The 22,236-nt window shown below is 35.1% G+C and overlaps 1 protein-coding gene across 5 annotated transcripts; it reads left to right on the top strand.

Annotated features, from left to right (window-relative positions):
* The first annotated feature begins 246 nt into the window (after window positions 1-246).
* dtna (dystrobrevin, alpha) lies at window positions 247-21,496 on the top strand. 5 transcript variants are annotated; one of them, XM_051882409.1, is made up of 23 exons: window positions 247-447; window positions 5,273-5,340; window positions 5,844-5,924; window positions 6,046-6,259; window positions 6,434-6,519; window positions 7,215-7,369; window positions 7,936-8,041; window positions 8,184-8,350; window positions 9,656-9,780; window positions 10,109-10,192; window positions 10,608-10,679; window positions 11,408-11,500; window positions 14,094-14,181; window positions 14,567-14,655; window positions 14,737-14,850; window positions 15,120-15,216; window positions 15,326-15,346; window positions 17,198-17,390; window positions 17,568-17,657; window positions 17,753-17,837; window positions 17,949-18,069; window positions 19,742-19,779; window positions 19,868-21,496. In XM_051882409.1, the coding sequence occupies exons 2-22, from the start codon at window positions 5,274-5,276 to the stop codon at window positions 19,757-19,759; spliced, it is 2,166 nt and encodes a 721-aa protein (XP_051738369.1). In that variant the 5' UTR covers window positions 247-447; window position 5,273; the 3' UTR covers window positions 19,760-19,779; window positions 19,868-21,496. The 5 variants fall into 5 exon arrangements, 4 of the variants coding, with proteins under 4 accessions (XP_051738369.1, XP_051738367.1, XP_051738371.1 ...); XM_051882407.1 differs by lacking the exon at window positions 247-447 and adding an exon at window positions 2,848-3,005; XM_051882411.1 differs by lacking the exons at window positions 247-447; window positions 11,408-11,500 and adding an exon at window positions 2,850-3,005.
* The last annotated feature ends 740 nt before the right edge of the window (window positions 21,497-22,236 follow it).

Genomic DNA, 22,236 nt, shown 5'->3' with positions numbered 1-22,236 from the left:
TTAAAACAAACAAGAGCAAACTCTCGTTGTGGTAATAAATGATCACGTTAATCATTTTTCGTTTTTGCCCAAGAAGCCATTTTTTCTTAATTTTTTCTATATTCTTAAAATCTATAATATATTATACATTAAGAAAAAAAAACTTTTTTCACCTTTTTAATTTTTATTTATTTTTATAACATTTCTGCAGAGCACCGATGGCTGGGTTCAGTTGAGAGATTCCGCATTACGTCATCGCGAGAGGCGCATTACGTCACATCAGAGCAAATGAGCAGAGGAGGTCTGAGATCCGCGGCGCTCTCTGCCGAGTCTAATGCTAGTGAAAACAGACTTTTTTATTTATACGCGGAAACTGTCGTCGATAAAGTGCATCGTTTTAGCGCAGATGGGCTTCGCTGAACGCAGAGGAACAGAACTGAAACCCGTTTTGACGATGACAGGCGTTTGGTGAGTAGCAAGTGCACAGAGAACCAGACGCCTCTCATTGTGTATGCTCCACAGTATACTACTAACAGGCATGATGCAGATTCTGGAAGTATGATATTATTAGTATGTATCTGGAACGTTATGTCCTAAATCATCGGCTGCACTCCCAGAGCTATGATGTCTTACTATATTTTGGTAATATAAGTGTTTATAAATTGCATGCATGCTATATTTATACAATTTGGTTGAGAATTTTATATAGTGCATGTTGGTTTAGCAACTGTTTTTTTCCTCATATGTTGTATTCATACCATTTTCAGTGAGTTCCCATCTTACAAATGGCCTATATTGTTGGCATTTTATTTGTATTCTCTGTACTTTAAGTGTAATTTGAATGCTAAGACGTTTGGAAAATAGATAATACTAGGTCCTACATACACATAAAGTTAATCTGCTTTCATAAAAGTTATTTCTTTATTTGCAGTGCCATATTAAATAGACATGTTGTTTTTAAAGTGCACCATTGCATGAACTCATCTATTCATGTGCATAAAACAAATGGAGATGAATGAGAAGACCGCATCGACAACATTAGAAAGACTTTGCTGTAAACAGCTACATGTAAATCACAGTCTGAAAGGGCTGTGATACTTTACCCAGAGTGCTGTGCTGCTTCATGGTGGTACCATGACAATAGCATACAGGCAGTTACTGTGTCTGATTGGTGGAAAAATCAGTTAGGGTGAGTAATGGTTCACTTTACTTTTCAGTTCTCATGGAATCCAGTTGACAGCTTTATGTGTTTTATATAATGTATAATAATCTCATAATTATGTAATATTGATCAATTGGTCAATTAAAGGATTATTTCACTTCCAAATTAAAATTTCCTGATAATTTACTCACCCCCATGTCATCCAAGATGTTTATGTCTTTCTTTCTTCAGTCGAAAAGAAATGAGGTTTTTGAGGAAAACATTCCAGGATTTTTCTTCATATAGTGGACTTCAATGGGGACCAATGGGTTGAAGGTCCAAATTTCAGTTTGAATGCAGCTTCAAAGGGCTCTACACGGTCCCAGAAGAGGAATAAGGGTCTTATCTTGCGAAAAAATAATTTTTATGCTTTTTAACCACAAATGCTCGTCTTGTACTAGCTCTGCGATGCGCCACGTATTACGCAATCACGTGGGAAAGGTCACGCGTGACGTAGGCGAAAGTACCGATCCAGTGTCTACAAAGCGAACGTGCAAGGACTAAGTCAAACGTCCTTTACAAAAAAGGTAAAACAACGATGTCGGACGATTTTGAAGTTGGAGGAGAAAATGAGATGGAGTTTTTCGCCCTACGTCACGCGTGACCTTTCCAACGTGATTACATAATGCGTGGCGCATCGCAGAGCAGTGCAAGATGAGTATTTGTGGTTAAAAACTATATAAATTTAAAATTTTTTTTTTTTAGAAAATGACAGATCGTTTCGCTAGATAAGACTCTTATTCCTCATCTGGGATCATGTAGAGCTCTTTGAAGCTGCACTGAAACTGACATTTGGACCTTCAATCCGTTGGTCCCCATTGAAGTCCACTATATGGAGAAAAATCCTGGAATGTTTTCCTCAAAAACCTTAATTTCTTTTCAACTGAAGATATATATATAATATATACACACACATATATATATATATATATATATATATATATATATATATATATATTATATATAATATTCTATTTTAGCCTGCATTGATGTCAGCTTCATATGAGACATACTGTAGCAATGCTATTTCTCAAATAGATGCATTATGTAGTTTTGGAAAAATGCAGCAACATTAGCTGCTATCAGTTCCTCCCACAGACGGTTTAATGCGAGTAATCCAGTGCTAATTACTCGGTGAAGATACTCCGAACAGCTGCTTTATGTAGAACATGACTTTGTCCTCCAGGTCAGATCTGTACGTATTATTTGCCAACCAACTTCAAGGGCGAACAAAATCAAAAATCACAATTTCATGTTTTTCATTCAACCTGCCGTACTAAATAAATCACCCACAGGGAGTGACAAAAAAACGGAGTCGGCCTCAAAATGCCTGGATGCCACCGACTGTCCAAAAGGATATTTATAGACCTGGAGATCCCAGAGCCACAATAAAAGGAGAAAGGGAGAGACTGAAAGATTAGAAGACCGACTCTGTGAAATATGGGATCTCTCTAGAAATGTCCCATTAGAGGGCTTGAATTACAGTCCTCTCTAGCGAGCCATCCTTGCGTAGCCTCATCATTTTGCCTAATAATTTCACACAGAGAATCTTTGAACTGCAAACAACTCTACAGGATGGTACAAACTTGCAACCAGAGCTGAACGAGCCGTCTAAGTCCAGCAAGAATGTGAGTCTCGCTCATTGGAAGTTAAAGATAGAGGCAACACATGCTGGATCCTGACGGGTTCTTATTTCAGTCGGCTGCCAAGAACTCTATGGGCCGCTTTTGTTGTGTTTCGACCTGACGAAAAGCATTGTTAAACTTGCGGACTTGTGTGGTCACTCATATATAAGCAAGAGGAGGACCATGGTGCTTTCTGAAGGGTATCTGGTTTGAATTGTCCTGTGTGTTTGTGATCGTTTAGTTGTTTTTATAGCAATAGTTTGTTTATATTGCTTCCATTTGATTTAACATGATATATGCAGTGAATCAAAACACTAAATTACACTTAATTGCGCTGTGGCAGCTTGTTTATCTCTGATGTGAGTTCAGTAGGGTAGATAAGTGTCACATTACTGATGGATTAATTTTTTTGCAGTGCATTCTGAATATTTTTCACATCTGCAGGTGAATTTGATATCGATGGCTGGATGTGTAGTGCTTTGTCCCCGTGTTGTTCTGAACTCTCGGATCTCCGGGATTGTGATTGAACATTCCTTAAAGTTAATTGAGCATTAAAAGCTTTGTGAAGGACGGAGTTTAACTTCTCTAGTAGATCAACCTCATGTTTCCTCTCACGGTTTAATCCAGGTGCTGTTTTAAAGAGAAGGGAAAAGCTTCCTCAGAGCAAATTAAAAGCAATTTTTGTCAGTTTTCCTAGTATGAACGCATTCTCAATGCATGGCATTTAAGGTTATGATTGTAAAAACCAGTGCTGGGGAAAGTTACTTTTAAAAGTAATGCATTGCAATATTGCGCTACTCCCTAAAAAAGGTAACTAATTGCGTTACTTTTTTGAAAAGTAATGCATTACATTACATTTGCGTTACTTTTTCTCATCTAAGCTGGGCTTGTTTTTTAATAACAACAGAAAAAAAGTTCTATTTTTGTCAAATGTTAAGGCTCTTTCACACCAAAAGTGAAATGAATAAGTCTCACGCTGAAGGAAATGCATATTTACGCCTGTACAGTAGAGGCAGCTCAAACAAACCTTTCAGCTGTTACTTATTTGAAAAAGTAACTTAGATATTTTGTTGTAAATTGAAAAAGTAATGCGTTACTTGAAAAAGTAATCTGATTATGTAATTCAAGTTACGCATTACGCAATAACCAATCTTCTAAAACATTGGTTACATTTCTAAAACTTTCGACCTTACAAAGAAGTATTGTGGCTGTATAAAACGTTTAGGCTCAGTAAAAAAATGTTTAAAGAAATTCATAAGTTTATTCAGCAAGGCCACATTAAATTGATCGAAAGTCACAGCAAAGACATTTAAAATGTTACAAAAGATTTCAAAAACAGTTATTTTAAACTGTTATAAAATCACAATATTACTGTTTTTACTGTATTTTTATTCAAATTCAGACTTTGGTGAACATAAGAGACTTCTTTTAAAAACAAACATTAAAAAATCTTACCAACCCCAAACTTTTGAATGGGAGTGCACTATGGTGCTTTCATATATAACCCATTGTACTGAATGATTTCCATATTAATCATATTTACTTGTAGTATTACAATTATTGCAAGGAACCATGCCAAAAAACATGTTATACTTTTTTTCCGTAATTGCATAAATTCAAAATGGAGACTTTAAATTGGAATGGAGACTTTAAATTCAAAATGGAGACTTTCAGACTAGAGAATTTAATCACTGTATAAATAATTTTAGCTCTGTATATACTTTATATCTTGTTGTCAGCAGTTGAAGTAGATGATACAGCTGTTGTTTGCTCGCAGTAAAAGAAGATGGCATTGTACTGAAAGTCACAAGGCAGTGATCTTTTAAAATGTTATGTTTAATCAAGGTCACAAGTGGAGTCCAAAACCTCTGTTACTTACATCATAACAAAATGTCTCTGTAGAAGAAGAAAGGGAGATAAACACAGGAATTATACCAAAGAACATGTCAGTGGTGTGTCGCAGGTCTATTCTGGTAGGGTTGCAGACAGCAGGGGAACACTAATGCTAAATACTGTACAAATAATGAAATGCAATTAGCAATAATTGTGTATAGTTAAGATAGCTATTATCTTATCAACTTTTAAAAAGGAGGAGAAAATGGATTCCATATCTTTTGTTGTTGACGTCAAAGGTTGTGTTGTCCGATCAAACTCGCAATTTTGTTGCAAATTCATCTGTTACTTCTTTGAAGCAAGTTGAATTAGGCAAATCTGGCATTTATGTTGCACTTTAGTGTCTTGTTAGTTTTACAGTTTTTTTTCTCTCAGTCTTATAAAAAAATCTTTACAGCTCAAAACTATGGAGAGCATTGTAATGCATTATAAATGTTGTTTTGAGTAATCATAATTGTTAATTAACTTTGTGCAAATCTGAAGACTAATTCCTCAGAAGGCCCAGTTTGCCTTCACAGCTGTGGGATGCCTGTCACACTGTCCTTTTGTTTTCTGTATGTGTGATGTTTCGCAGAATGATTGAAGAGTCGGGCCACAACAGCAGCACCATGGCAGACAGAAGACTACTGTTTGCTGAAATGCGTATGTATTTTATTTTTTAGTTTTAGTCCATACTGAAGCTAACATGCTAATAATAGGAAATACACTTCTGTTCAAAAGTTTGGGGTCAGTAAGATTATAAATGCTTCTATTCAGTAAGGATGCATACTTTTACTTTTTAAATACTTTCTTATAATGTTACAAAAGAGTTTGATTTCAAATAAATGCTGTTCTTTTGAACTTTAAAACATTAAAAAACCTTACCAACCCCAACTTGTTATTGATAGTGTAGTCATGCTAACAGTTCTTTAAGTGAAAAAACATCTTAACCAGTGTAAAGTGGTTAGGTTAGCTGTTCTTCCAGCCTAGCCAAGCTATGTTGTTTTTGGAGGGGTTTTGGACTCTTGACCACTTGCCAAAGTCACCAGTTTGACAAGGCTGGAAGACCAGCTAGACCGCCTTAAGCCAGCTAAGACATTGTAGGCTGATTTAAGCTGTATGGTCTGCCATGTACATTCACCAAATGTGATGTTTTCATCTCACAGGTGCGCTAGATCTGGACTCCATCAGATTGTCCACATATAGGACAGCATGCAAGCTGAGATTCATTCAGAAGAGGTGCAATTGTAAGTTTGAGTTGTTTACTGTTTACAAACATTCTGAGTGAGGCTTAATTTAGTATTCACAGTAACTTTCATCTTTGGAAATGATGCAGTTCTGATGTCATTTGTTCTTCGCTTCTTGCAGTGCATTTGGTGGATATCTGGAATATTATCGAGGTGTTCCGGGAAAACAGACTCAACTCCATGGACCTCAACACAGAGTTCTCAGTGTCACATTTGCAAGCAATACTGTCCACCATCTTTTACCAGCTGAACAAGCGCTTGCCCACAACCCACCAGATCAATGTAGACCAGTCCATCTCGTACCTCCTCAACTTCCTGCTAGCGGCCTACGACCCGTAAGAAACAGAATCAGCTGCAGAGCTGCCTATAATCTGTCTAGTATGACATTTCTTTAAGAGTAGAAAGAATAAAGTTCATTTACAACGTTCTCTTGATTTGACTAGAATTGCTTTATACATCTCTTACTTTGCTATATGTGGCCGTCTAAATGTATTAGTTGACTTTTCTAGGGAAGGTGTGGGAAAGATCTCTGTTTTTGTGGTGAAGATGGCCCTGGCTGCCCTCTGTGGAGGGAAAATTTTGGATAAACTAAGATGTAAGTTTCACTTTGGATTTGCCTTTGACTGATGAGTGTTCAATGGTTTGATGCTGATTAATGGAGGCTTAAGTGAATGGACTCGATTAATCATTCTATCATCATTTTAAAGGTCAGAGCAGCTGTCGTTACTTGAAAGTCACTTCTAACCAAGAGGCATATTTGCCTCTCATGACCATGTCAGTATAGTGGGGTGTAGTTAAAACTTTTCGCCTTGTTTCTGGTGAATCATTCCTAGTAATGAAACTTTAGACTACACAAACTTTTAAAAGTTTGGGGCCCTTAAGATTTTTTTTAAGAAGTCTTGTATGCTCAGAAATCATTCTAATATGATGATTTGCTGCTCAAAGGAAACAGTTCTTATTATTATCAATGTTGAAAACATGTGCCGCTTAATATGTTTGTGGACACCTTCTTTGATTTTTAAATTTGTTGTTACTTTTTTGTAACTTTTATTAATTTAATGCATCCTTGCTGAATAAAAGTATTAATTTCTTCCCCAACATTTTAAGGGTTGTACTGTATATATGCTGATATGTAGATGAAGTACTAAACATTTCTATACATTAAACAAGGAAAATTGTTTCCTACCTGCATCATGGTTTGAGTTATTAAAATATACCTGGATCTAAATTAACATAGATTCTTAGAAAAATGAAATTGATCACTTCTGATGCTTGTCTTTTTTTCTCAAGATGTATTTTCACAGATATCGGACCCAAACGGTATAATGATATACTCACAGTTTGACCAGTTCCTAAGGGAGGTGCTGAAACTGCCCATGACGGTTTTTGAGGGACCATCTTTTGGGTACACTGAGCAGTCCACAAGAACCTGCTTTCCACAAGAGGTTTGTAAAGATTATATATATATATATATATATATATATATATATATATATAGATAATTTAATGTAATTTCACACATAAAGGTGCGCCTATCATATGATACATTCAAGGTTATTTAAGCAATTTTATACTTATTTAAGCAATCAGACTTACACTATCGTTCGAAAGTTTGGGATCCGTTAAATTTTAATTTTTTTTTAAAGAAATTAATACTTTTATTTAGCAAGGATGAACTAAAATTGATTTGAAATGACAGTAAAGACATTTATAATCTTACAAAATGTTTCTATTTCAAATAAATGCTGTTCTTTTGAACGTTCTATTCATCAAACTTTTGAATGGCGGACAATAAAACAGATGAAATTTTTATAGTAAGCTAGATTTAGTAAGCAAAACCCATAACCACCAAGTTGCAAATGCATATCAGCGTCTTTGCAACCACCAGCAAGTTTTGCGTGGGCAAGCAGCATTCACAATTTCTTTAGAAAATGTAAAAAACTGTGTTTTTCACTTGTACGTACATGGTATTTATTGACTCATTTGTTTACTAACCGCTGGCCTTCCACAGAAAAAGGTCTCGCTCAATGTGTTTCTTGACACATTCATGTCGGATCCTCCTCCTCAGTGTCTGGTTTGGTTACCGCTGATGCATCGGCTGGCAAATGTTGAAAATGGTGCGTCATTCTTCATTTTTAAAGCAAAACACACACACATATACATATATATGGCTTAGCTTCAATCACTTAAATGAATGACAAATATTGTGACTGCGTTCAATTAGTAGTGCTGACTTCATTTTGCTCCTCTCATCTCTAGTCTTCCATCCTGTGGAGTGCTCCTACTGCCACAGCCAGAGCATGATGGGATTCCGCTACCGTTGCCAACAATGTGATAATTACCAACTTTGCCAAGAGTGTTTCTGGAGGGGCCATGCCTCGGGCAGCCATAGCAACCAGCACCAGATGAAGGAGTACATGTCATGGGTAGGTGAACGGCCATGTGGGAGCGTGACTGTGAGTAAGTGTCAGTGACGGCCTGAGTCCTGTCATCCAAACAGTCACGTCACTTTATGCCTTTATACTAAATATCATGACACCAGTCTAATTCTAACTCTGAGCTATGAATTTGCCATTTTGGTAGCATTTAATATTTTCCTCTAAAGTACTTTTAGATTTTTGTCAAGGCTTTTTGTAGTGGCTGATTTATGGGTTTTTCAATCGCCAGTGCCAATATGGCCGATATACACTACCGTTCAAATGTTTGTGTTCAGTAATGTTTTTGAAAGAAGTCTCTTATGCTCACCAAGGCTGCATTTGTTTTGTAATATTGTGAAATATTATTACCATTTAAAATAACTGTTTTCAATTGTTATATATTGTAAAATGTAATTTATTCCTGTGATCAAAGCTGAATTTTCAGCATCGTTACTCCAGTCTTCAGTGTCACATGATCCTTCAGAGATCGTTCTAAAATGCTGATTTGCTGCTCAAGAAACATTTATTATTATTATGAAATAATTAATCAAACTGTTGAAAACAGTTGTGCTGCTTTATATTTTTGTAGAAACTGTGATACATTTTTTTCAGGATTTGCTAAAAAAACTGCATTTATTTGAAATAGAAATCTTTTGTAACATTATAAATGTCTTTACTGTTAAGTTTGATCAATTTAATGCAACCCTAACCCTAAACTTTTGAACAGATAATGGCAAAGGAGATGTACGCAAAATTGCTGAAATGAAATAAATGTGTATTTCACACAATATTTACAAAAGATAACGATAATTTAAAGTGAATAAATAATTTGTACCACCCCATCTCTGACTATTAGAATTAAACATTTATTATCTGTTACTGTACCTTTAAGACCTCTATATGTAAACATTTTCTCTTATGATACTCTATGTTAGAGTATTTCTACATAAAACATTTACATTTAATTAAGAAAAAAGAGCAAAGAAAATTCTGTTTTCCATATTGTTTCCATAAAACATATTCATATATATTCTTATTAGAGGTGCACCGATATATCGGACAATAATCGGTACCGGCCGATAGTTTAAAAACAGCCGATAGTCAGGGCCGATATATCCTGTAAATCAAAAGGAAAATGCACTGAATTTGGGCTTTGTGTAAAGAAAATGGGGCCAGAACCCCCAAACTATCGGTATCGGCAGATATAACTCTAATAATCGGCTTTCGGTATCAGTGGAGAAATTTAGTATCAGTGCATCTCTAATTCTTATGGATATTAATTCTGGTTCAGTACAGTCCTTTATTTTTCTCCAGAAATCTCCAGCTAAGAAGTTGTCGGACGCTCTCAGCAAATCTCTGAGTTGTGCCTCAAGTCGAGAGCCTCCTTACCCAATGTTCTCGGATACACCTGAGAAACCGCTCAACCTCACTCATGTTGTGTATGTAAACTCAGACATCCCCATATCCAACACATTTTGCTCAGATAAAATGGATGGATAGTGTAAAATGATCGACCATATTACCGTACACTGAATTTAACATGAATTGTGCATGCTAACATTTTCCTGCCTTGTGTTTTTCACTTTTATGCTGCAAAACAGGGACACATGGTAAGTAAAGTGATACAGAGTCATATATCCTCATATGTTGTGGGATTTCACAATAATTTGATGGGCGTAACTAATCTTAGACACACTGAGATGTTTGGCACTGCAGTATGGCACATTTTGTTCGCAAGGTCTCAATTATTGTTTGCGTTTCCTCCAGGCCTCCCAGACCTGTGACCAGTGGAAATGAATACATGCTCTCTCACTCCATGCCTTCCTCAGGAAACCCTTACTCCAGCAAAACGTAAGTATAATACTGTACAACACAAACTTTCAACAGAAGTATGTTTGGTTTACATTTTTGGTTTAGTACATTTCTTAAATTAGAAATGTTGCCTTGTTAGCTAACTGAAATAAATACATTTAAAGGTACATTATGTAACTTTTGGCCCTCTAGCGGTGAAAAAACAAAACTGCATGCATTTTGCAGAAGAACATTGTTTTGGTTGTGCTTAGGCTATGGGTGACGGATGAATATGCTTATCTTACTGTTCATAGATGTTCAAATTAGAAAAGCACATAAAATTAAAATGAAAATATAATAAATACCTGGTTTTAACGAATGTTCAGAAACCTCTATGGTGTGTTATAAACATGTTTAAGTATATATGTGTTGCTCATTAATCTCTTTTATTATGTCTCATTTTGGGGGTAAAAAGATGCGCTCATGATGAGACAAAGCAAACGAAGCTGTTTTCCCGTACGACCCCAGATCTTTTAAAAGGGAAAGGGTAAGTTAACGTGGATGAAATAATGTATTAACTGTTCTAAGCAAGTGTGAAGTAATAATGAAAGATCATCATGTAATGACTATCAATGGGACCAATTTCAAATGTAAAATTTTTTTATTTTCAATGTTTCTTGAACATTATAACATATTAAATGGATTGTACTTCCATCCTGCACAACCATTTCATTTGCATCAAGATAAATATGTCATCAACTCTAGCTAAAGTCATATTTGCTTTATGTATTACAAATGCATTTTGTGTTTTTGGTAATATTTTACAATAAGTTAATGCATTAACTGACATTATCTAACAATGAGCAATACATTTGTTACAGTATAGTTAATAAAAACACAAGTGTTCATTGTCAGTTCATGGCAGCTCAAGTGCATTAAATAATATTAATAGATACAACTTTTGAGTCTAACAATGTATTAGTAAATGTTAAAATTAACTAATGTTAATACATGCTTTAGAAGAAATAAATGCTTTATCTTTTTCATTGTTAGTTCATGTTAACTAATGTAGTTAACTAATGTTAACAAATGGAATCTCAAAGTGTTACCATATTTTACTGCTTTCAAATAATGCATTATTGCACAGTGGAATCATAAGAATATTTTTTAGACTCCATTACAACTGCAGAAAGTTGCTCTTATTGCAGCAGTGTTTCTTCTTAAAGTCATCACACTCATTGTGACGTCATCTGTGTTTCTGAAACATGGTTTCAGGGTTCAGTACAGCCTCGATATTGCGGATAGGCTCGCTGACGAGCACATACTTATCGGACTTTATGTGAATCTCCTCCGAAAGGACCGTTCATGGTCAGTCTGAGCTGTCGGTCTGTCTGAGGTTGCTGTGGCAGTTTTCTTCCTAATCTGTTTTTATAGCTTAGGTCACCATGTCAATCTGGTAATTCACAGAATTCAATATAACATTGTTAATGTCAAACTATCATATGAGGTAACTATGCTGGTCTTTCCATATTTAAATGTTCCTAATTTAATTCCTGAGTTTTAGAAAGGATGCCAGATGTGGGATGGTGACTATTCTGGCCACAATTCTGTCTTATGTTTGCAGCTTGCTAACTGGCTAGGCTTTTGTTGTGTATTTACTCTGTGTTGATCATATTACATTTCACTGCCATAGAGCACAGCAGTCCAGAAGTAAAAATGCCCTTCATTTTCACCATAGAGACTGAGTTTTAGTGCTTATGTATAAATCTTTTAGCAGAGAACTACCATGAGCTAGCAATATGCTTCTATACAGTGTGATTTCAAAATCATGTTTAATTGCTGAATTCCCAGTGAAGAACTACACTACCCATAATCCTACACTATCCATAATTGACCAATTCGAGAAGCTTCTGTTGTCGTGGGAAGAGGAATTACGCCAAAACAGCTCAGCAGTGAATGCACACTCATATAATTCATAGTGAATGACATAATCAAGTATCAAATTATTTAACTATTTTGCAATAAACTATACGATATAAGTTATATAAATGCACAAAATAGTTTTATACTTATAATAATCTTTGATTTATAATCTATAGAATAATGTTTTACTATTTTTTTGCTTTATAAAGCATTCCTGTTCACCTCAGATATTAGGTCATGGTGCTATCAACAGCGAGATTGGGTTTGATTCCCAGGGAATGCATGAAGTGATAAAATGCATATCTTGCATATCTAAAGTACACAATCTTTTTTTCATATTCATTTTTGCTGCAATCACATGTTATAATGCTATGATTCTCTTCAGAGTCTATGGAGAAAATGAATGGAAAAAAATTAAAAAAAAAGTGAAAAAGTGGCAAGTTTACTGTGGCGCTCTATTGCACCAGATTTATGCACACAATAGTTCAAAACGAGAGCTATTAACAACATCCCTCCCTTGCTTATTGCATCAATTTGAAAAAGTTACTCTGAAATACTTAGACAAAAACTGCTTGAATCAAATCAAAGCCATAAATCTTAAGTTGTGTTCCAAATTTGAGGTTGATATATCAAAAAATGAGTTTTCAGTAAGATTTTGTTTGGGCGCAAGACCAAATTTTTCCCATTAGATTCCAGAAAAGCTCCATCGGTGCACAACACTGGGATTTGTGATTTTTGTAAAAATTGTGCAATCTGGTTAAAAATAGTAAAAATTTTAATTTTGGATCCATGCCAACAGAATGAGAGCCTATTAACAAAGACGGCATCATTTTATAGTTAAATGGCCCTGGAATTAAAAATTGCAATTTTAATGGGTTTCAATGTGGACATTTTTGTCCTTAATGTCCTGAGTGTAACTATTTTGTGTACCTAGTGTAAAATAGATTATTAAAGGAAATGAAGGTGAAATAGTGAAATTCCAATACAATTTATGAAGTTGGCATTAACACAGGCAAAATTATCAAAAAACAAAACTGAAAAAATGACAAAAATGTCCTTAAGGGAATCCATCCCAAACTCTAATTTGACCTCTAGTTTTCAAGACAAATATTTTATAGATCTAATTGGAACACTTTTGGAATAATATTTTGTTCCCATCCAATATTAAATGGTGTATAAACTTCTAATTTGATTAATGATGAACATATGAAAGTGTAAGTGGATCTTTTTTGTGTGTGTGGATTTTGTGTAGAAGTATGTGTCATTCTTGGGGAGATTTGTGTATCTATTTGGTATGCAAAAACAGAAAATACACCATCAGTTATCTACTTAAATCTTGGCCACTTGTCTTTAAACAGGTCTTTTTTCTATCTGATTTGCTCAAGGACATGATTATTACCGTTCAAAAGGAACCTATACTTTTGGCTACAGTACATATGCTTATATGTTTACCCATTAGGCAACACCCTTAGCTATGGCTGTGTTTTCCCAGCAAAGATGTCTTATATGGAGATTATCCTTGCCTTTGCTCCTAACATTGCAGTGTTTTTTGGGGAAACAGGGGCTCTATGGTCTTCATGCTTTGCTTAGATCCTGAAATGTGCTGGCAATGCTTTTTTTCCTGCCATTAGGGTATTATTGGTGACCAGCTTCACTAAAAATATGTTCTTTTGATTTATAAAACCTACTTTTATAAATTTTGCAAGAACTTTCTTGTGATTTTCAACTTGAAAACACAAATATATTTAACAAAACAGTATATGTATATGTGTGTGTGTGTGTATATATATATATATATATATATATATATATATAATATACATACATACATACACACCCACACATTTTATATATACATATATATATGTATATACATACACACACACACACACATTTTATATATATATATATATATATGTATATATAAACTTTGCATAGGCTACTAATTGCTATATAAATGTTACAGTAAATGCCTTTGTGAATCTGAACTAGTAACTGTAAAGATGACTGAGCTCTATTCCTTTCGCTTGATTGATAGTTTCCAGGAGAGCAGCAAAAACCAAGATGATGAGCACTGCCTCATTGCCCGTTACGCCTCCCGATTGGCTGCTGATGGAGCTGCAGCGGTAAGACGGCCAATCAGAATGCTCATTCAAGAAAACATTCAACCGCTCAATGAATATTAATGGCATAAAGATGGTTGCCTAAATGGACTTTTTAATAAATGACTATAAGATTTTTTCCCTTTGAATAGCTTTTGGAGTATTTTAATCAATTAATTATGATTGTTCTGTGCTTTAAGTTTGCTACCTGTTTATCCAAAAAATGATAGACAGAGGCAGGACGTTATGGACAATGGAAAAAACAGTTTGGAAACAACCATTATTTTTGCAAATTATTTTTTGCAATTACTCCTGTGGCACAGAAATGACACTTTTCATCTTTAATATGTAAATAAATGAATGTCAACACCCATTAACTGTTCAACTATAATCTGACTATTGTTAACAGAAGACCAGAGTCCCAGCAGACATCTCTCTCTGTCTGGACACCAATAAACAGCAGCGGCAACTAATCGCTGAGCTAGAGAACAAGAACAAGTGAGTTTGAGTCTTTTTATTTTTGTTTTGCACAGTTATTTAAATTTGCATCCATAAAGTTAATAAATTGTGTATATTCAGGGAGATATTGCAAGAGATACAACGCCTGAGACAACAACATGAAGAAGCTTCCCAGCCTCCGTTAGACAAAAACCAACAAAACCCAACGTTACTGGCTGAACTGAGACTGCTCAGGTAAACACCTGCACACACACACAGAGACAGCATACAGCCGTGAATCAGACCTGAAACCTGATCGGATGAGTGTGATTGGGCATTTAACCAGGCACTTCATGTGGGTGTGTTTATGCAATTTGCATAATTTATTTAGTGAATGTGGTGGTAAACAGCACAGAAAGCACATGCAAATATACAACACTCTGGCTGGTTATTGTTGCAAAGTTAATTTTTAGTTAATGTCAAAGTTATGTTGATAACCTTGTGGCTTTCTTTCTTTGTCTCAGGCAGAGGAAGGAGGAGTTAGAGCAGAGAATGTCGGCCCTTCAAGAGAGCCGTCGAGAACTTATGGTCCAACTAGAACAGCTCATGCTTCTGTTAAAGGTAGAAAAGCGCTCTCACACACATAAACAAATGATGATTGCACAATTTTAAGAAGTTACATTTAGAATGTGGAGATCCCTGTTAATGAGCTGAACTGCTCCATCTACAGGAAGAAGAGCTAAAAAGAGCTGTAAGTCTCAGAGCCCCAGTAACAGAACTGTGTATTAATCTACTTCATCTGACTTGAGATTAACTGTATGTCGTGTGTTTGTTCTCCCTAATGTTAAACTACAATAAGAAATGTGTTGTGTTGTGTTGGTTGTGTCTTTCAGAACTTACATTTAGCATTGCGCAAAACAAAGTTAACGCATGCTGTTATTCAGACTGACTACATTTTGGCATGTCGATCACATATAATAAATAATAATAATAATAATACACTTTCATGTTTAACTCAAAGTCCCTTATTGTTTGTGCTTCAGACATGAATGATTAGGGGGAAAATCCCATATGGGGACCTGAGATTTAGGGGTTTACTCTTTTGACCATCAGTAACAATAGTAGCAATACACTTGCAACCACGCAGAACACAAACTGTATTGACGGGTTTTGCACGACATCCAATAATTTACTCAGTAAACCATTTACCTGCAAAATCACCTTTATATTGCTCTTAAAAAATGTATTATATTTATGATATGTTTTGACACTTAATCAGACACTATGGGCACCTAATATTGTAGCATTTTTGTTATTTTACTATTGTTATATGCTATTATAGTATGTATTATTATTTTATTTAGCTTTTATTTTTTAAATTTTCAGTTTTCATTTTAATTAACGACCTTCGTTAATCTTCGGAAAGCAAATTAAGATATTTTGCCTCAGTGAGGCCTGCATAGCCAGCAATGACATTTCCTCTCTCAAGAGCTTCATGAAGCAGTGTTTTGAAATTGTCCATCACTATATAAGTCTTTATTTTGTCTTTTTGGCGCACCAAAAATATTCTTGTCGCTTTATAATAATAATATTGAACCACTGTACTCACATATCTGATTTAAATATGTTTTTAGTACATTAATGGATCTTGAGAGAGGAAATGTCATTGCTGGCTATGCAGGCCTCACTGAGCCATCGGATTTCAACAAAAATATCTTAATTTGTGTTCTGAAGATGAACGAAGGTTTTACGGGTGTGGAACGGCATGAGGGTGAATAATAAATTACGTTATTTTCAATTTTGGGTGAACTATTCCTTTAAAAAGGGCTTAAATCAGAGCAGAACGTCTTAATTTCATAGTCATGGGATTAAATGTTGCATGCAAAAACTGAATATCTTCCGTATTTTGTCCTGTTTTCCAATGAACTTCTTACTTGAGGTGCAAATGTAAAATGAAGTCTTGAAAAACTGAACAAAATTAAGTGAGTTTATGCTTAAAACAATAGCAAATGTCTGTCAATGTGTTACGAAAACTACCCTTTCAATTAAGTTGATTTTTCTGAGCTCATTGGCAGATCATAAACTCACTTCATTTTGATCAATTTCGCAGAAAACAAGACCTCATATTTTATATATTTGTGCATCTCCAGTAAATGCATCTTTATACATTTGCATTGGAAAACAAGACAGAGATACTGAAGAACTTTATCAGGTTTTTATGCAGTGTGATGTGTTTATGCAAGGTATGTCCATATTCCAGTGGTTGAGAGCAGAGCGATTCAAGCTACTTTTTTTGTAAAATGAATTAAAAAGTAATGGATATCTGTTGGAAGTTGTATTTTTAAACTCTGAAGTGTTGCTAATACAACTCATTGTGTTTCTCCTTAGACATTTACATTTAGAGAACATATTAACATAATAATTCCCTTTGATTTATTCCTTAAATTGTATTTAAATTGTACATTAAATTGTATGTGGCCCTAAAATAGTCTTTAAAAACCTGCTGAAGGATTTTTAATTGTCTTAGTTTTAGTTAACAATAACAACACTGGATTAAACAGTTTTGATTTTTACAATCACGTAATCTCCTTTTGTTTCCTAGAACCAAGGCCCTGGCCCCTCCCCTCGCTCCTCCCCCAGCCACACATACAACACATCCATCCAATCAGTATCCGGCAATACCACACCCATCCCCATGCCCGTCCAATCAACATCCGGCAATACCACACCCAGTCAGACGCCTCAGGACTCGCTGATGGGCCTGGGAGGAGAGGTGCAGCAGGCCTTCGCTCAGGGTAACGGACATGTTGCATTTTAAAACCCCAATCAGTTCAGCCAATTAAAACAATGTGATACTGCATATTGACAGGAATATCCTAGGTTAAATACATAGTTTAAAAAGAGTTACAAGAATTATGCAGCAAAAATATATATATATATTTAATATTATTTAATATGATTATTTTTTGAAGGCTCCAGAAGGAATTTAAGAAATGATCTCCTGGTAGCTGCAGACTCCATAACCAACACAATGTCTTCATTGGTAAAAGAACTGAACTCAGGTAATGTTAAATCGTACACAGACTATTTCCTGATCAGTCTCATCCCAACCAATAATAGAAAAAGTTGTTTAAACTTTGCCTTTGATGATGTTTAGAGGCTGGGAGTGAAACAGACAGCATCTCTGACCTCACATTCCCAATGGCAGATGTTCTCCACTCACGGAGCGCTTCAAGATCAGGGTAACAAAGAAATTTTGCTAGATCACCTGCTTTTTTTTACCTGCTAAAGTGGGTGATCATGTGTTGTCAGGATCTCCAGGGCTTGTGTTCACAGTGTTTCTGGTCTCATAGGGCAGCAGGTAAGATGGAGCCTGGGGATTTCTATGGACATGATCTGGAAAAGCAGCTGAACAGAGAGCTGAAGATGGAGGAACGCCTCAGACATACACAGGAACAGGACAAGAACGTCCTGGTGAGATACTTGAACATATGGAAGCCTACAAAAACCTTTTTATAGAGGATTTCAAAGTAAAAGCAGAAATGCAGCAGTAAGAGTTTTGCATGTGAAATGTTTTCCGTGCCAAATGACTGAACCAACCATCATCAGTCCCCGTTTTACTCTTATATTTATAATCTTTACATCATTATGCTGTTTAAACAGTAACTAGTCACAGAATTGGCCGTTCGCAAAGACCCACCCCCTTTTGTTAAGGTTACTAGTACGTTTAACAAGCCATCATGTTCTCACACTGACAACGCATTGACAGACAACACAGAGAAGGTTACTTTTGATATGAAGTCTCACATTTTGTAATTTTTAAAGAAATTTAAACAATAAATACCGTTTTGTGGCTCTTTAATGTGTCGTGACAGTAGCGGCTCAGCTCAAACGGCTCCTGAACCAACCATCTCTTCCTACTAGTTCATTTATAGCATCAAATAAACATGAATGAACATCAGAAGGAATGTTGTTTCAACCGCGGAAAGACGTCAGTACACGCCATTTTTCAAGTTCAAGTCCACCGACATTAATCTACTAACTCCCCTGACTGCTTTGTCTGACAAAATGGCGGATTCGGCGTTATGATTGGCTAGATTGCCTGTCAATCAAACTTCCGGTGAAGGGTCAATTGGCATTGACTTAAGAATAAGATATTAAGCAAAAATATTAAGCAGCAAAAAAGTTTTCATCATTGATAATAATCAGAAATGTTTCTTGAGCAGCAAATCAGCATATTAGAATGATTTCTGAAAGATCATGTGACACTGAAGACTGGAGTAATGATGCTGAAAATTCAACTTTGCAACACAGGAATAAATTACATGTTAAAATGCGTTAAAAAAGAAAATATTTAAGTTAAATTGTAATACTATTTCACAATATTTCTGCTTTTACTTTATTTTTCATCAAATAAATGCAGCTTGGTGAGCCGGAGAGACTTCATTCAAAAACATTTAAAAATCTTCCTGACTCCAAACTTTTGAATGGTAGTGTAATTTGGCAGCATTGATTTTGCCTTAAATTAAATAACATTGCATGGATGCAACAAGTGGTTTATATTTAAGATTTAAAAAAAAAAGATAAATACTGCCTCATATGTTTCTGTATTCACATCAATATTGTTATCTGCCCCAAAGCCATTTTTAAGTATCAAACTTTGGATGGATATTCTGGGAAATATGCCAATGGTGTATCATGAGTACGCTGCATCATATATCAAATATGATTTCTTTTTAATTGCTATAGAAATTAGATGAAATAGAAGTGAAATATCCATTAAAGCAAATGGATATTTCATTGTAATGAATATATCCTCAGGCTGCTTCCAGGCACCTGTTCTTAAGGGGCTGAGATGATGTTCATTTTAGCTGCATCTGTACGAGTTTTGCCACGGGTGCTGCATGCAACGAAAAAAGTGAAAAACATGACAAACTGCTGTATCTGTTCTCATAAAAGTTGAATGTGTTGCAACATTTCGAGCAAACAAGGTCTTCTTCAGGCTGCATGCAATGTACCACAACTATTACCGCTCTCCTCCCATGCCATTTTTTGGATATTCAAGGCACTTTAGCATTGTACGGAAAAAGCCTTTTCAATTCAGTGAATTTCAAACTTTCCTCACTTCTTTTTTTTTTTGTTCCAGGTGACCTTACAAGAATAGCTGCGTTTAAATAAGCAATGGTAAGTATTCGTCAGTTGCGCTGTGACAGATGCAATACAACAGTGTTTGATGGTTCAAATGAATGTTTTCCTTTGTCTGTCATGACAGGGAGATGGAGCGACTCTGAAGCACTGTGCAACCAGACCTGAGCTGGAACATACGACACTTCTGAAAAGCATCAACTTATAACAATACTGTGGTACACAACCCAATCTATAAATATAGAAATATATTTTTAGAATCTACAAAATGTTTTAAGACAATACTGTGAACTGACTTTGGAAATGACAAATAATGGAACTGTCTACAACACCGCCAGTGCCATAAACCCAATGATTACGAGACTATTTCATTTACTTGGTGTTCATGTGTTCAGTTTGGTTTGTTTTCGTGTGTATCTGTTCAAAACTTGTACTGTATTTAAATATCTGTTAGGCAGAGTCGGGGTGGTCTTTACTGAAGCTGCTATCTTTACAAACAACATCTTTTATTGTACATTAAGCGCCGAATACCCTGACCCGATGGTCTTTTAAAGTATATAAAATACTAGGATTATGTTGTAGCTTGTTTCTCTTTGAGAGTGGAACAATTTGAGACTTCGTCATAGTCTTTGATACACAAATACACTGCCTTAGCTTATTAGACTAAGTTTATTTTAATAGGTATGTGTACTTTGTTGCAGTTTATTCATTTTTAAAGACATACATTTTAATTTTAATTAATAAGAACAGTCCAGAAACGGGTGAATCTCATGAATACGTCACCAGGTCACATTTAACTTCAAAATCCCCAAAATAAAAATGCAGTATGTTTTGCATGAAGAAAATGAAGCCTGTTTTTAGGACCATTTATATTTCTGACATTGTGACATTATGTTAATTGTAATACAACACTTTTATTTATATCAGCCTAAATTAAAGGTTAAAGCTTCATACTAGCTTCATATATATACTTTACAATTTTAATAATATCATTATATATTTCATACTAAATAATACATTTCGTAATGTGTCATATATGATGAGAATGAGATTTTTCTTGCATTACAATAATAATTTGGCAGTAAAACATGTACATCGTTACGAAAACAATGTTGCATTGCAAAAAAATCTTACTGGTTCTTCATTCTCTTTATGCAAAATTTGATTTTTATGCTTTCTTTAAGCAACTTTTTTTTTCTTTGGATTTTAGAGTCAAATATGACCAGGGCATGTTTTTGACAGGTTTCATGCAAAACTTTGTACCTCTGGATTCAAAGGAAAATATTATTTGACTCCAAGGGGAATATTTACCATGCTCTGTTATTTAATTAGCAAAAAAAAACAATGAAATGCAGACATTTGCAGGCGTGACAGCATCTGACACTACTGAATGTGCTGTTATGTTGTTCAAGGACTGACAAGATGCCTTTTACAAAAGCATATTTTTGGTGTAAGATATGTTGATTTAGAACATAATTATCATGCTTGGATTGATTTTGTTGGTGAATATGAATTCCTTGTAAAGATGTCCACTATACTAGTTTGGTTTGACCATCTCCAGACTCTTTCATTGATGTTTTTTCTTTGATATGCTACTGCCACACTGCAGTGGTCACATTGATCTCATAATTTACTCAGAGCATTGCTTTTTCAGACAACAAAAACAGCATCCGCACCCTGCTGCCAGACGTTGCACTTTTCAGTGATTTTGCATGGTCCTAAAGAAAAATAAAAATATTATGTTGTACAAATATCATCAAGTGTGCACAAGATATGTTATTCTATAAAATTTGGGTGTAAATCTGTATCTGTATTTTCCATGTCTTGAGTTTGTTAAAACTGATCCTTCGTTTCAAATAATCTTGCACAAAATACTGTTCTAACTTCGTGAATTGTCATATATTGATGCAATATACATAACAGCACCAAAGTCTGCTATTATCTCAATATGTGTGTTGTTAACATTGCAGAACACATTGGTTTGTATGCCAGGGATAGGGGTTGAATTGGTGTAATACAAGTCACAATGTTAGTGGCTTTAGGAAAAAGCTTCTGGCAAATGCGTATCATTAATTAATATATAAAGTAGACAAATAAAATGAATTAAATAAATAAAGTAAATAATTGACCTTTTCTGGATTTGCAGTTGAGAGAATCATCAGTCAGGTATTCCAGTCCGAGATCAGGCAGGTGACATTAAGTCTAAAGACCTGCAATGCCTTGGAGTGAAACTTAATAGAGGATATAATGTTAGTAGTTTGAAATTTCCACTGATGCTGTTGGGGTTTTTCCCGTGTAAGGTCACTAGAGGGCGCTAGAGTGACTTTTGCTATATGTGTATATGAGAGAAATTTACCAGTAGTGTTCTGGTAGCATAGATAGATAGTCTGCTACTAGACAGATATATATAAACAAACAACAACAACAAAAAACTGTACAGTGTTATGGATTGTGGTATGCTTATGCTTATTGTAGTCATTACATTGCCAGGACTTG

Source organism: Ctenopharyngodon idella, chromosome 23, assembly GCF_019924925.1.
Source record: "Ctenopharyngodon idella isolate HZGC_01 chromosome 23, HZGC01, whole genome shotgun sequence".
Taxonomy (NCBI): domain Eukaryota; kingdom Metazoa; phylum Chordata; class Actinopteri; order Cypriniformes; family Xenocyprididae; genus Ctenopharyngodon; species Ctenopharyngodon idella.
This window is presented reverse-complemented; position numbering and strand designations above follow the sequence as displayed.

What these genes read in the sequence shown, in the direction of transcription:
- dtna (XM_051882407.1), top strand. An exon ending in GAACCTGCTTTCCACAAGAG is followed by an intron (nt 7,370 to 7,935) that starts GTTTGTAAAGAT and finishes GGCCTTCCACAG; the next exon opens with AAAAAGGTCTCGCTCAATGT. An exon ending in CTCAACCTCACTCATGTTGT is followed by an intron (nt 9,781 to 10,108) that starts GTATGTAAACTC and finishes CGTTTCCTCCAG; the next exon opens with GCCTCCCAGACCTGTGACCA.